Source organism: Moschus berezovskii, chromosome 14 (genome assembly GCF_049115385.1).
Source record: "Moschus berezovskii isolate FMDL1 chromosome 14, NW_MosBer_1.0, whole genome shotgun sequence".
Taxonomy (NCBI): domain Eukaryota; kingdom Metazoa; phylum Chordata; class Mammalia; order Artiodactyla; family Moschidae; genus Moschus; species Moschus berezovskii.
In genome coordinates this window covers 7,659,629-7,676,112 of record NC_142473.1, presented here as the reverse complement: position 1 = coordinate 7,676,112, position 16,484 = coordinate 7,659,629, and the positions used below count along the sequence as shown (strand labels likewise).

At 40.2% G+C, this 16,484-nt stretch overlaps 2 protein-coding genes across 3 annotated transcripts in view; one reads left to right on the top strand and one right to left on the bottom strand.

Annotated features, from left to right (window-relative positions):
* The window catches only part of PDGFD (platelet derived growth factor D), a 279,429-nt gene that overhangs the window by 125,726 nt on the left and 137,219 nt on the right, over nucleotides 1–16,484 (bottom strand). The gene's annotated exons all lie outside the window — the stretch shown is intronic.
* On the top strand, nucleotides 14,742–16,048 carry DDI1 (DDI proteasomal shuttling factor 1). Its single transcript, XM_055422856.2, has one exon. The coding sequence runs from the start codon at nucleotides 14,858–14,860 to the stop codon at nucleotides 16,046–16,048; it is 1,191 nt and encodes a 396-aa protein (XP_055278831.2). The 5' UTR covers nucleotides 14,742–14,857.

Sequence of the window (16,484 nt, the reverse complement as noted above, 5' to 3'; positions counted from 1 at the left end):
CTTTACATAACTGTCAAGTTTCATATCTATCCTAATATATTATTTCTTGCATGCATTTGTACTATTAATGGAATAGTTTTAAAAAGATACGACCATCAATGCCAGTACATAGGTGTTGAATTCATTATGTTTTAACTTCAGTTCTGGATCTATAATTAGTGAAAGAATCAAAATCTTAGATTAAGGGATTCATTTTTCTAAAGTTCAAGGCAAGGCTATTCAAAGTGCTTGTCTGCTATGTGATGAGGAGCCTAAACTGGGTTGAAAATCAACATACTGCTTCCTTTGTCAAAAATGTCTTGCTATTTTAAAAAAACAATTTTACCAAACCAAACAATGCACTCAGGGCCATAGTTAATCTTCTTCATGTGTAGACTATGAACAAAGTGTTCCTGGCATGGCAGCAGGTCCATGGATCACATTTGAGCTACACTGGTCCAGGGAAACCTAAAAATAGACTGATTCTCTGAAGTCTGACTTATAGAATCACTAGCCTAAATTAGTTGGAGTATTCTGCAACAGTCCCAACCTTTTGGCACCAGGGACTGGTTTCACAGAAGACAATTTTTCCACAGATGGAAGTGGGGGGTGGGGGGTGGTTCAGGGGATAATGCGACTGATGGAAGCAATTGATGAACCTTCACTCACTAGCCTGCCGCTTACTTCCTGCTGTGCAGCCTGCTTCCTAACAGGTTGAGGACCAGCTGGTTGGGGATCCCTGCTCTTGAGTCAACTGCTTCATTTTCTGTCCCATTTATGCTACACTTGGGAAGATGACTTGACTGAGATGGTAGAATTCAGGAAGACGTGCTGGTGTGCTGATTCTGAGCCTAGGACATAGGAGTCATCCTTTGTTTCTATTTGGGGGCTTCCCTCATGGCTCAGATGGTAAAAGCATCTGCTTGCAATGCAGGAGACCCAGATTTGATCCCTGGGTGGGGAAGATACCCTGGAGAAGGAAATAGCAACCCACTCCAGTACTCTTGTCTGGAAAATTCCATGGACAGAGGAGCCTACTGGACACGACTTCACTTTCACTTTGGACTTTGTTTCTATTCAGCCATCTCTGCTGCTGCTGCTGATGCTGATGCTAAGTCGCTTCAGTTGTGTCCGACTCTGTGAGACCCCATAGATGGCAGCCCACCAGGCTCCACCATCCCTGGGATTCTCCAGGTGTCTGCTTCTGCTACTTTCCGAAGAAACACATGTACTGGGTAGCCTGTTAGGCTACCAAGGCTGAGGGACAGATGTAGATCCGACCTGAACTTAGGGGGTAAACACCGTACAAGTTTAGTCTACGTATGTCAAGATACATCTGACCCCAGACACATGAACGAAAACAAACAATTTTTCTTTTCAGTCGCTGAGTTTTGGGACAGTTATTACACAGATTATTCTGCAAATAGCTATTTAATGTCTATACAGAGGGAAACTTTTAAGAGTCAAGGTGGAGGAGGGCTGCTGAGATGAACAGTGTTGGAAAAGTGTGAGTAGACTATGTTTATAAGTAGCTCATTCAACAGATTCTAAAAACTCCTGATTTCACAAGTTCTGAGGATCCCCATCAGGGCTCTGATATAAGGAAGGACCATTCTTCCTTATCTTCTTCCCCAGTGAGGAACAAAAGGAGCAAGAACAGAATGTAACGTGCAAAGACCGGAAATCTGTTATTGAAAGAAGAAGGTTTTGAACTGAAATATAAAACTTCAACCGCTTACTAAAGAAAAAATTTCAGCTAATAGTATTTATATATAAAGTTACAGTTGTCTTCAGTTTGCTCCCTTAAAATAGCCACTCTAAATCAGATTCAACTGACTTACTACTGTTCTTTGTATTTTTCTTTCAAGTTCTAACTTAATGGATCCCATGTCCAAAATGGATAGCTGGGCTCAACAGCTGAGAGAGACAACTGCATTAATTTATGTAGCTTCTTTGAACAGGCTGAACAAACAGGACTGCTTATAGAAATTGCTTTCATAATTATTATTTAGAGTGTGATATTATAGTAACATATACTTTCTGTAGCACTAAGAGTGAAATAGGTTTTACCTCTCCAATTTCCTAAGTCAATTTCCAAAATAGATGGCTCCAACAACTCCACAAGTAAAGAAAAATATGACCTTAAGATTTTTAAAAATGTGAAACAATATTTTATCTAGGTTTTTGTTTTCATAATGTTACACTAAAATTTAGTGTATATATATGAACCTTATCAAGTACTTAGGTAGATTTAGGTCTGTACAAATACACTAAATTTACAGGCCATTTTTGTTGTTAAAGTTTCCTGTATACTATTCAATACTATTTGGGTAATAACTATATAAAAATGTAAAAAACTGTTTTTATTTCGTCAAAGGTTTATTTGTTTGTACTTCCAGTTAGTCAAAAATGAAAACTATGGAACAACTATTGCCCAAAGGAATAAAACATAAGTAAATAAATAAAACCTTTGATTTAGCAACCAGAGCCAACTGCAGCAGCTCACTTAATAAAGTGGCTCCAGCCATCCTGGGGTGTTCCCCAGGGTGAAATGTTCCGCTTTGTATAGCTTTGTATGTAATTAAAAATCTGCCACAACTATGATCTTGAATATCTTCTGGAATAAAGTACAGTTAAATAACCAAAATCTCAAGTAAATAACAGCTGCAAGTAAGCAACAAAAATGTCTTTGGAGCAGTGTTTTATTTACATCTTTCTGAACTACAAACTTCTTTGCTCTAATGCATTTCAAATAGAATTCTGTCTTTTTCAGGAAGCTCTTGAGAGGAACATATCCAATCATCCTTTTTCAATTAAGGCAAAGTTTCTTTCATCTCATTCAACTCACCTAAGATAGATATATAATCATTCTAGAAATGCTCGTACCTCTTGGGTAATATTTAAGAAGTGTTAAATTTGAGTACAACGAGAAAAAGATGACACAATTCTTTAATCAATAGTTCTGTTTTTTTTTTAAACAAAAAAGCACACTACTGATTCATTCTTGGTAAATTTCACAATTTCTCCTAATGTCTAGTCTTAATATTATGCAAAGACAATTCACTGTTAACAAATGTTACGTATCTTTTCCTTGAAACACATTATGTAGCCATAGACCAGAAATTATATAAAATGATCTAGAGATGTGCTAAACAGACGCTCAGCATTTCTTTTTCTACAACGAATGAGTATAGCCACCATGGACATTCAGATGAAATTTTATATGTTGGCTAAATGCCTATTACAACTTATACATTTGCTGCAGAAATTCTCTTTGAAATTATTTTCCTATCATATCTAAAAGTCATATTCAGAGTGAAATTACCACACTGGCCATGTTTTATAGAAATATTGCTAACCAAACCAGATTGTACAAACTTGTGACAAGTGTTAATATTATCTCAAATGTACCTTCAACATCTTTGCTTTTGACAACCTCATAAACTTGAATACATGTATGGTACTATAACATTAACTAATGCTATGAGGAATAAAAATCACTTGGGTGAAGAGATACTTTCCACTATGATTCTTGTGAACAAAAAGGTTTCACAAAATACATAATTTGGCACTTAGTGTCAGGAAACTTTCATCTTGGGCTATAAATTTTGATGATAAAATAGCTAAATCAAAAGAGTATTTTCAAGGATATGCTTTAAGAATACATTTGAACATGATAATATGAGACAAACACAAAAGAAACAGCACTTTCATTCATTACCTATCATGCTGCCATTGGATACATATTTCAAATGTAGAACAACTTGGTCAGAGAATATGAATTTTCTTCAAAGAACCACAGGAAGCCACCTGGATTGCATACAAATTACTGATACTTAATCAGTGTCTCTAATGTTTGCTAATATTGTCAAAACAACAAGAAATACACATAAGACCTCTGTCAAATTGTGCACACAAATTACCAATTTGCACACATAAGTATCAAATATGTATAAGCTCTGCTGAAGAACTGATCTCAAGGATTTGCATGCAGAATATGGAACACATCCTTAGTCAAGTATCATAATGTGATTGATGCTTAAAAATAAGCCCACAAACCAATGTTAGCCATGCTTCTCAGGAGTCAACAATATATCAACACTAAGACACTTGTTTAAAATATAAATAAATTTATGCACAGAAGTAAAAGCCTCAAAGTGGGGAACTGAATCTCAGTACATGGGCAGTGCATACCCTCAAGACTTACACCAAGCTGTCTACATTTTGTTATATACTGTAATTACAAAATACATAAAACTGTGAGCTTAACTGACAGAGCACTTCTGAATCTGAATCAGACAATTTAGAGCAACAATTGATAACACCATTACAGAATATGTAGAAATAGTAAAAATGCCACGGCTACTTTGAACCCAGATCCAGGCAGCAAGATTTTGACCCGATGATGTAAGGTGTAAGCCCATGGTGTTTATATTTTTATAAAATGTACTTGGATTTTCTTGAGAATCCAGAAGAACTGACTGAAATAAAACCACACAGAATGTAACAGATAAATATTTAACCACCACCAATCCCCCAGCTCAAATTCATTTACGATTGTTTCTCCTTGGACTTGAACACTGAGACAAGGTTATGGGTGCAGACAGTCTTTATCTGGGAAGAACACTGGAGTGGGTTGCCATGTCCTTCTCCAATGCGTGAAAGTGAAAAATGAAAGGGAAGTCGCTCAGTCGTGTCCGACTCTTCGCGACCCCATGGACTGCAGCCTGCCAGGCTCCTCCGTCCATGGGATTTAATTATGGTGAATGGATTGTCTTTTCATGTGTTCTGTCTGCTCAATAATTCTGTAAGCACCTTACAAGCAGACACTTGTTGTCTACTTCCTTTAACCTGCAAGAACAGCTCACAGACTGCTTTGGTTCAAAATGACAGTGAATAAGTTGTTGAAATAAAGAACTCTGAATGGATTTATTTTCAACGCTTAAAGGTTACTTCTTGGGATTTTTAAACAGGCTAGTGACAGACTCTTGCTACTACCCTGGGAAGCCTAAAGTGCAAGTTGAAGAGAGTAGGGATGGTTCTAAAAGCACAACAGCACCCAGTTCAAGTCAATTAGCAGTTAAAATTAATCTGCATATCACCTTCAGGATATATAAATTCCATTCTCCTTGACATTTCTGTGTTGTCAAGTATTGCTTCTACTCATTGAGGGAAAGATAAGTCTAGTTAGTAAGCAACCGAATCATTGAGGTGGATGCTGAGAGTATGGTTTTTCCCATAAATTATGACTTGGAATTATTATTGTGGAAGGTCATGTGTTAGATGGAACAGTAAAGAGAGCTTCATTTCATGTACCTTCTTCAAAGGCCTTTTTTAAAAAAACCAAACCCTCTTTGTAATTTACAGAGCTAAGCAAATCAACACTCAGGGTGAATGCCCTGAATGATTTGGTAGAATGTTTTTCTATTTACAAATTCAAGTTATCCATTAAGCCCACACCAAAATCCTATGGAAAAGAGACCATTGCCATCATCCCCATTTTATATAAGAGGATAATGAGGCTCAGAGAAATAGATGCTTTGCCCAAGGACATTCAGAGAATGTGACAAACCCAATGAGCATAAGCCCTGCTTTCTTTACTTCAAAGAAAGTAAAGGCTTTCTATCTTACTGTGTATCCAACCCAGTTTGTGAGTGTGTGTGTGTGACTATCTGTCTACTACCCGAGATATAGAATATTGTTGCTTTATAAAAGGATAGAATAATATAACTTGATTAAATTTTTGATACTAGATCTTTTTAAATGCTTGTGTTTTGATGTTTTTTGGTCACAGAGGCAGAACGAGTTGATATTTTCAAAGAAGAGAGCTTGCAGCCTTATTTGTAAGAACTAATTCACCAAGAGCCTATTTTATTATAAGATAAATTTTTTCTTTTATTGAGGTATCTTATATCTAGGATCATCTCAGATATTTTAGATGAAGAATTCAATACCATAAAGAAATGATCTACTTAAGACTATAAAAAAGAACATAGAGATCTGATGCTAACTCCTAGATAAATTGGCTACATATCCATCCCAACAAACACAAAGTATACCTCCTATCTGAAGTTGTTATTGCTTGTTTATTCAGGCTGCTGCTGCTGCTGCTGCTAAGTCACTTCAGTCGTGTCCGACTCTGTGTGACCCCATAGACGGAAGCCCACCAGGCTCCCCCGTCCCTGGGATTCTCCAGGCAAGAACACTGGAGTGGGTTGCCATTTCCTTCTCCAATGTGTGAAAGTGGAAAGTGAAAAGTGAAAGTGAAGTTGCTCAGTCGCGTCCAACCCTGAGCGACCCCACGGACTGCAGCCTACCAGGCTCCTCCATCCATGGGATTTTCTAGGCAATAGTACTGGAGTGGCTTGCCATTGCCTTCTTATTCAGGCTAGTTTACTGCAAATTCAGGATTTTATGATCTTCCTTGATTTAAAATTTTCTACAAAGACATAATCTGAGAGTTCAACTTTAATATCAGCAACCATGATTTCAGTGGGGATCCACTTTTTGATGTCAATCTAATGTCAGTATATTTCATGCTGTATAAGCAGTAATTTATGAGTTATCCTTGAAACATTTGGTCTAGTGTCTCTTAGCCACAGGCATGAAGGGCCCACCACAATTCTACATTCCAGATGAAACATACTACAGTAAGAACATGAAATCAAACCATGTCTTTGTTCAAGATTAATAGTAAGTTGCTTTGAAGAAAAATAAGGAAATACAGAAAAAATAAGCCTGAAAAACAATTTAGTTAGGGTTTCCACAGACCTTTCTGTTTCACTTCATGTACAGTTTGTAAAGAAAAAGAAAAATCAATGATCTGATCTTCTTTCCCTTTAGCATCTGAAATTGGGTCTCTTATTTGGAAAGCCAGGGTATGTGATTTCTCTGATTGGTTCATGTCCTTTGGAGGGTTCCAAAGAGAGACTGTTCATGCTCTGTGAATAAGCAGCACTGACATACTTTACCAACATATGAGTAAACAAAAGCATATCAGCAGTTAAACACATTTTATGAGCTGAGCGAAACAGAATATTCCTAAGTGGAATGGAAATGACAACAGAACAGAGGACAGGGCTGGGAGCCTCACGTCTCTCAAAACAGAGAAAGAGCCCAGGGGGACAGTAACACCTCCAAACCATTCTGATAATAAGGAGGGAGATTCTCTGAGCCTGACATCATTTAGATGGCCTCAGAAAGAAGTCTCCTTGTAGCTAAACTGCTAAATTTAATTTATCTGGGAAAAATAGGTGAGTTGATTTCTCTTTTATTTGCTTTTTTTTTTAATTGAAGCTTTTGTTTGTCAGGCTTTCTCATTTTCATGGTTGGAATACAATTAAATTCTATAGACAGATGGGCTTCAGCCGTGCTAATTACCATGGTGATCAATTAACTCAGCTGCTGTTTAGAATAGAGAAAGCTATATAAATAACCTAGAAATTTTGCCTAAGACAGTTGCAGAAACCTATCAAGCATATAATTCATAAAATATTCAAACGGCCATGTTGTTGTGGTACAATGGGCTTCTATATTTATTTGAGATCTTTACCATATACCTCTGTCCTAACAGGAAACGTGTATCCAGTCAATTTGGCTCAAAAGGTCATGATAAATGAAGTGACCTGCTACACAGCTAGCTTTTGGGGTGGCATGTATGTTGACTGGAGGCATCTTCAGATCTTTCCTACAGGGACTGCATGCATGTACCGGGGAGTTAGAGGTTTCATGTGTCAGAGTGAATATATGTGGACAATGCAGAAACTGGTTACTTTCAGAACAGTTATATTATCCATGTATGTGTATAGCATCAAGACATTAAAAAAAATTAAACTATAATATTAACTAATTATACGCATCCACATTAAAAGCACTTACAAGGACATTTGGAAATTCCTAATGCAGCCGCTACACATTTCCTAATGAAATATCTCTACAGGCTGGAGAGTAACGTAAACTAAGCCTGACAAGCACACAATGTCAAAATATTGAAAGAATCTTCACTGACTCTAAAGCAGAGCAAGAAGAGGATCTATGCAGATGTCAACCCAGGAACTGCATTGGCTTTTCCTCATAATAAAGACTGACTGTTAGCTCAACCAGCCAGGCTCTATACAGAAACAAACACGGACATTCATTCTGTTTGTTTGTGCGGGTGACTTTGTGAATGCTAGGGTTGGGGAGAAAGCTAGACTATTATTCCTTCCCTGCACCAGTCCTAACATCCTACTGTATCCTTCCAATAATACCATTTACAAGGGGAAACAATGAACAGCAAAATGCATGTGTGTTCGAGGAGAAAATAGTCAAGTGTATGCTATGATACGGCTGGAGAAGGAAAGGGCAACCCACTCCAGCATTCTTGCCTGGAAAATTTCATGGATGGAGGAGCCTCATAGGCTACAGTCCATGGGGTCGCAAAGAGTCGGACATGACTGAGGGACTTCACTTTCTTTTCACTTTCACGTTGTGACACATTGAACAAAGCATTATTTCTCCAAAGTCAGCTGGGTAAAATTTAACTATGGCTGTGACCAAGTCATGTTTCAGTTGAATTCAGGAACAGTTTCACCAGAGAGTTTTCTACATATTCCTACTCACTCCTGTACCCCTCACCGAAACAAGTAAGCTTTGTCTTCTCTGAGCAAGCACAGCATTTTATTCACACATCTATTACAACTTCTACTACATTCTGTTATATAAAATGATCCAAAGTGCATGAGTCTTATCTGGCCTACTAGCTACCTTGTTCTTTGGAGAAAAGTGAGTCCTATTCATCTTTGTCCTCAAAGCCCCAAGTCCACTGACATGCTCATAGGATGTAGTCATTAAATATTTACTATGAGAAATTATTAACATGCTTCCTGAGCTCATCTTCAAATGGCAGAAAACTAACCAAACAAATCCATAACTTTCTAAACACATATTTTTTGTAACTAATTGGACTGAGTCGAGACACTTCCATGGTTTCCAATTAGGACTAACTGTACAGGAAGGACAATACAGAAGAGTATAGAAATCACAGCTAAATTACAACTATTGAAGTGTATTTGAACTTATAAATAGATTCCACTGGTATTTCTAAACTACAGTGACATTGCTTTTGGGATGAGGTGATTACAAGTTACTGTAAAAGAACAAACAATAACAACGGTTTGAATAATTTTCCTCAATCACAGCTGAATTCAAAAAAGACCCAATTTGTCATTACTGTTAGATTTTGTTTTACACGATTATTCTCACAGCAGAAATATGAAAATAAAAACATTCCTTATCTAAGGTACTCTGAAATTTAAGAAAAGTGTGTGTGGTCAGTTGTGTCTGACTCTTTGCAGCACCATGAATTGTAGCCCACCAGGCTCCCCTGTCCATGGAATTTTCCAGGCAAGAATACTGGAGTGGGTTTCCATGTTCTTCTCTAGGGGATATTCTCAACCCAGGGATGGAACCCACATCTCCTGTATTGGCAGACAGATTCTTTACCACTGGGCCACCTGGGAGGTCCCAAGACAAGTAACCATCACCCACAAAGTTACATTAATAAATTGTTTTTATCCAGTTTTTTAATTCATTACACTAACTTTATTTAATCTATAAACAATCACAAAATATAAGTAATCTTCAAACCTTCAATAAACAAGGTGGGCATCCCATAGATTAGAATATTTTCTCCTATCCTTAACACATTGAAAGGGACCATAAAGTACAAAATTGTAGCAGCAAATTTTCTTAAAAATGAAAATGTACACATGTATATATAGACTTGGAAAGTATATGTATTGAAAACACTAAAAGTTAACAAGAGCTTATATTACCTTCAAGACACAGCATATACCTTAAAATGCATCTCTTTATACGATAAAATGTTAAAAAGTTATGCTATGAAGTGAAGCAACAAATAAAGGCATGATAAAGGATTCCCTGTTGGAAAGTGACATCATCTTCACTGCATCCTCCAGATGACTGACACATTCTGAGGGTGCTCTTGCCCTCTCTCCAAGCACGTGCATGTGCGTGGACCATGTGTACACATGTATGTGTAGGTCTTCTGTTCACACTCTTTAGTCTTCTTACAATAAAGATAAACCACTAGCTGAGTTCCCAGCAGGTTGAGACATACTAATTTCTCAGAGTTTCTTCAATTATACATCAGTTTATATATTTAAGAGGTCTTGTGGTCTTTAGGTTTCAAAAATGGGTAATGCTAAGCCTTTTTATTAGGGAAAACCTCCAAACAAACTAATAAAAGCTTGAACTTCCACCAGAGCAGCATTTTAATGTATCTATTAAATGATTAGCTTCCTGAAGAAATCAATGTTATTCATTACTGGCAGTTCTGGCACAATATTGTATTGTAAACAGGAAAATGGGAAAAGTTGTTTAACCTATGAAAACAGTGAGAAACTCAGTTGCTCAGCCTATGAATACAGCTTTAAAAATTCTGTATCTTCCCTCAAATGGCATTGAAAATTTCAAGTGATGATATAACTGTTTTAATAAGTCTCAGTTACACTGTATTTTTAAAGTAACATCAGGCATATATTTAAAGGAAACAAAATATAGCAAGCTAATATATTTGCTTAATGCAGCTTAATTATTACATATACTACATAATGACACTCATGTTGCTGTGTTATTGTTTCAGATAGAAAACATTTATTTTGCTCTGTAAAGCAAGAGATGGTACTTTAAACATCAACTCACTGTACTAAGTGGAACCATTAATCATCTGGAATTTTGCTGCATTATGTTTTTTAAAAGAAGCAAATTACAAAACGTACTATTATGGATTTACTTCAGAAAATAATTTGGCGGTTATTTACTGGCCAGTATGAAATGAGTGTCATCTTTTCTATTTTATGGGTATTTAGGCTATACAATGAGAATTGATTTTCTGAGTGATAGCCCTGAGACCTTGAGGGAGTCTCACTTATCAAAGAAAGATTCAATTATGTTCCTACATTGTACTTACCAGGGAAGAAAAGTAAGGGACTATACTTCACAAAATCTCCTAAAGAAAAGTTGCAATAACCTTCAATTATCCAGATAAGCACACCTAGATAATTCAGAGCTCCCATTTCCAAGTGATCTGTGCAATAAGGATTATAGATTTAACATATTTTACATTTATGAGTATTTTTATATATTCCAGATGATTCCCCAGTTTATTACATAATTAGAAGATGTTTTTAATTAAAATTTTGAGATAAGAAAATTATATAGTATTTGAAACACCAGTAATACTGAGTAAAATGAAAAAAAAAAACTCAAAGAAGACACAAACTGAAGTACTAAACAGGAGGCTGTATTTATCTTTTCAGATTCCAGACTATTTGGCAACCGAGGTTTAAGATCTGAATGAGTGACTGGACCACAGAATCTGAAGGCTCCCTGCCAATCCTGACATCCTGTGGTCTATAGAATGATGACAGTTAATTGGCTAGACCTTGAGTCTCTTTGTTTTCCACTGTGTGTTCTCAGTAAAAGGTAAAAAAGCACATAAATTCAAAATGACACCAAAAGTAAAGAATTACAAGATAATAAAAGATATTACATAAAATTTAATGACATTCAGTATCAAGGCAGGGCAACATGAAAAAAGATGCTGGCTGCTTTTGATGTGAATTCTGAGTACTTGCTTTGCTAAAAAAAAAAAAAAAAAGACTTGTTCTGCATAAATAATTTTATTCACTGCTTAAAAAAACAAAAGCCCTATTATTACCTTCATGACTTATCAATATTTTAAGAACCATGGTTCAAAGCTGGTTGGGTAGGGGGAAAGGAATATGGAATGTGAGCCCTACTAACTTCTCATCTGCTCCTTAGCAGAGTAATCTGCATATGAACATGTCTCACATTATGCGTGCGTGTGTACTTAGTCGCTCAGTCATGTCTGACTCTGCAACCCCATGAACTGTAGCCTGCCAGGCTCCTCCGTCCATGGGGATTCTCCAGGCAAGAATACTGGAGTGGGTTGCCATGCCGTCCTCCAGGAGATCTTCCCAACCCAGGTACTGAAACCAGGTCTCCCACTTTGTAGGCAGATTCTTTGCCTTCTGAGCCACCAGGAAAAACCAGGAATACTGGAGTGGGTAGCCTATCCCTTCTCTAGGGCATCTTCATTACAGTTGTTCCCAAACTCAGGAGAAACCATTACTGATCTCTGATGGGCTTATCTGGACACTAAGAACCATAGAAGACATTTATTACTTATTATTATTAGGCCAAAGGGCCATCCACCTCCATAAAGAGTGAAAGATAATTCTAAATAATTCATGATTTCCACAAGAACATTATGATGCTAGGTTTTTTCTCCTAAAATTCTGTAAAGTCCTCCTTGTCATGAGGTGCTGCCTTTCCAGCTAAAGCCTCTTAAGTCAGGCAGTGTTCTCGGCCTTGTTCTCCCTGCTAGCCTACTCCCACATGACCAACTTGTCATCGTCATAAACTCAGTTCTTTCAGGGAGCCTTCCATGCCCAATAGTCCTATCCATATTCTGCATTTGTTCTACAGAGTCTACTAATTTCTCTCATGTTCTGCCAGATTCTGTGGTATTTTTAACTCCCAATGTGTAGGTATATGTGTGCATATCCTCTATTTTAGACCGAGTTCCTTTAAGAACACAGCTTGTATTTAACATTATTTATGTGTGCCCCCTAAACTTTGCACATTCTCCATACACAGTAGGCATCTGGCCAACATTCTCAATGTAACTGAACGTGAGCATGAAACCTTAGGATAATTAGAGCAATGAGTGCAGATATAGTCTTCCATCTGAGATAGACACATGAAACAGAACCCCTCTCCAAATTCTTCAGACTGATGTAACATCTTTCTCTAAGTAACAATGTAGGTCTTCTGACAAGACTTGAAATAAGGAGAGGGGATGAGGCAGAGGATGTCAATTATCTTTTGGTTCATAAAAAAGTGCACTTGGATGATACAGGATGCTAGGGGCTGGTGCACTGGGATGAACCAGAGGGATGGTATGAGGAGGGATGTAGGTGGGGGGTTCAAGATGGGGAACACATGTACACCCGGGGCATCTTCGTGTCAATGTATGCAAAACCAATACAATATTGTAAAGTAATTAGCCTCCAATTAAAACAAATAAACTAAAAAAAAAAAAGTGCACTTGGGAGGACCAAGCTAGGAAGACACGACCTCTCTGCAGTGGAAACACACAGTGAAACACAAAGAAAAACAACTGGCACTCAGGGCTTTCTACCTGATCTCCATTGCCTTGAAGGACCATGTTACCCCTGCCTTTGTGTCTCAAGCCCAGTACGGAGTGGGGCTGTGCCCTCAGGCCAGAGTGTGAGGCAGGGGGGCATGTACCTTGCCTTTTCCTACAGAAAGAAAGAAAGAGAAGTGGCTCAGTTGTGTCTGACTCTTTGCAACCCCATGGGCTGTAGCCCACCAGGCTCCTCCATCTATGGGATTCTCCAGGCAAGAATACTGGAGTGGGCTGCCATTTCCTTCTGCAAGGGATCTTCCCGACCCAGGGATCGAACCTGGGTGTCCCGGTTCGATATAGGGACAGGCGCTTTACCGTCTGAGCCACCAGGGAAGTTCTTTCCTACAGAACTGAAGTCAAATTGGTCTTCTCTAGGTTCATCTCACTGATCCGTTCAAAGTAATGACTTATTTCCAAAGAGTCTCTCGTTTTAGAGAACGTCTGTATTTTCCACACAATTCTGCTCCCACATACAACGGGTAAACACATTCTACTCAGGAAACACTATAATTCAGCACTGCCTCTTACATTTCCAGCAACAGCTTCCTCTTTGAGCCATTGAGAAAATCTCTAGCTGACCCTCCTGCCAAATCACATCTTTCACTTGTTGTGAGAAAACTCTTCCTTAAGTCAATTAATAAAACAAGTAAACATCACAAAGACCTGCTTCAAATCCTTTCCATTTTCTTTCTTTTCTTTTTTTCCCCCACCTTTTTTTTGGGTGGGGTTGTTTATTGATAATGCTTAAATTCCTTGGGTTCATATATGGCTCTTTATAAATTGGCTCCAATGAATTTTTTCCAGCTTCACAGCCTGCCATTCAAATTCATGGACACCTTTCTCCTATTACATTTAATGTATCACGTTTCCCTGGAAAGAACAGACCTTGTTATGCATTGTTGCTTTTATGCATACAGTCCTTTTTGTCTAGAGTGACTCTCCCCACTTTTCACTTGGGGAGTACTCATCCTTCAACACCCACCTGTCTCCTCTTTGGAGAGACATCCTCTGTTTCGTTGACTCCCTCGGCATGCTGAACACGTCTGAAAGTACTGACCTCCAGAATTGTGATTTACTCATTTCCCATCAGTCTACCCCTAGAATATGAGATCCTCAAGGGAAGGCACCATGTCCCATCCATCATTTTTTATACCAACCATGTAGCCTGATACTTGCCATGTAGGAAACAAGTAGTCATTGTTTGGGGGGTAAGTAAAAGTCCATAGAATACAATTCTCAAATGAACAGAATGCTAATATGTTGTTGAGGGAAAGCTTAAACAATCATTTTCAGACCGCGGGTCAAATAGGCTTTGAAGGACTAGCCTTAGAACCAAATGGACTGAAGTGACTTTGTTTCTATGGGAACAAGCTGTCTAAATTCCAAGCAGCACACAAACGAACGGACTTTGGAACACAAACGCCCCCGCAGGGTTCCACGCGCAGGGTTCCACGCGGCCAAGCAGCAGACACCGAGGCTGGCAGGCGGCCCCCAGACCGGTGAGTGGCTGTGTCTCCTGGGGAGGTGAATGCACAAGACACCACGCCACAGAAGAGCCCAGCCGTCCACGGAGGCCAGCCCCAGTCAAGCCGGCGAGCCGCCCGATGCCCGCTGTCCACTCGGCCCTCCCGGGCCCGGGCCATGCTGCTCACGGTCTACTGCGTGCGGAGGGACCTCTCCGAGGCCACCTTCTCCCTGCAGGTCAGGCCCGACTTTGAGCTTCACAACTTCCGTGTGCTCTGTGAGCTGGAGTCCGGCATCCCCGCCGAGGAGACCCAGATCGTCTACATGGAGCGGCTCCTCATTGACGACCACTGCTCCCTGGGCTCCTACGGCCTCAAGGACGGCGACATGGTCATTTTACTGCAGAAGGAGGCTGCGCGGCCGCACTCCCCCGGGCAGGCGGCCGGCCTCTCCCGCGTGGAGCCTGCGGGGCCCGCCCTGCCTGGCACGTCCGGCTCCCGGCCGCACCAGCGCGCCCAGTCGGCCCAGCACTCCGGCCGCCGCGGCTCTGGGGAGAAGGCGGGCCCGGGTCAAGGGCTGGACAGCCCGGCCCTGGTCCGGAGCATGCTGCTGTCCAGCCCGCACGACCTGTCCCTGCTGAAGGAGCGCAACCCTGCCCTGGCCGAAGCGCTGCTCAGCGGAAACCTGGAGAGCTTCTCCCAGGTCCTGATGGAGCAGCAAAGGGAGAGGGCGCTGAGAGAGCAAGAGCGACTGAGCCTCTTCTCGGCTGACCCGTTCGATCTGGAGGCCCAGGCCAAGATCGAGGAGGAGATCCGGCAGCAGAACATCGAGGAGAACATGAGCATAGCCATGGAAGAGGCGCCGGAGAGCTTCGGCCAGGTGGCCATGCTCTACATCAACTGCAAGGTCAACGGGCATCCTCTGAAGGCCTTCGTCGACTCGGGGGCCCAGATGACCATCATGAACCAAGTCTGTGCCGAGAGATGCAACATCATACGGCTGGTCGATCGGCGGTGGGCTGGGGTAGCTAAAGGCGTGGGCACACAGCGAATTCTCGGCCGAGTCCACCTAGCGCAGATTCAGATCGAAGGCGACTTCTTACAGTGCTCTTTCTCTATACTGGAGGAGCAGCCCATGGACATGCTTCTCGGGCTGGATATGCTCAGGAGACATCAGTGTTCCATCGACCTTAAGAGAAACGTGCTGGTGATCGGCACATCTGGCACACAGACTCCCTTCCTTCCTGAGGGAGAGTTACCTCCATGTGCTAGGTTGGTAAGTGGGATGGGGCCAGAGGAGTCTTCAGATAACGAAATAGCAAATGCTATTAAACATTCAGTCATGGATTCGGGGCGGAAAAAGCATTGAAACAGGCTCTATATATGCTATCACCGTGAGGGAGTCTCAGGTCTGGGGAACTTATAAGACATGAGCTCACTGGCCATGCAATCATTAAAAACATCAGTAACCACTAAACCTGGCCTTGGGACTAAGTTCTCAGAGCCATCACTATGTAAACCATGATTGATTGATCTTGGTCCATCCATTTCCCTCATCCAAAAATCACTGAACCTTATCCTGAGAAGGCTCTAGAGGCCCCGACTGATTTTCAGATAATCCATGAAAGGAAAACCAACCTCTTTGGAGACGCTGTCCAAGGAAATTATAGGATGGCTTGTCCAAACCTGTTGCTCTTTTGCAGAATTCCCTGGAGAAAGCCATTGCAGCAGATGCTACAATGCACCAACGCAAAACTATTTTGAATCAGCAGTCGATTGTATATTTAGGGGAATACATTTATTTT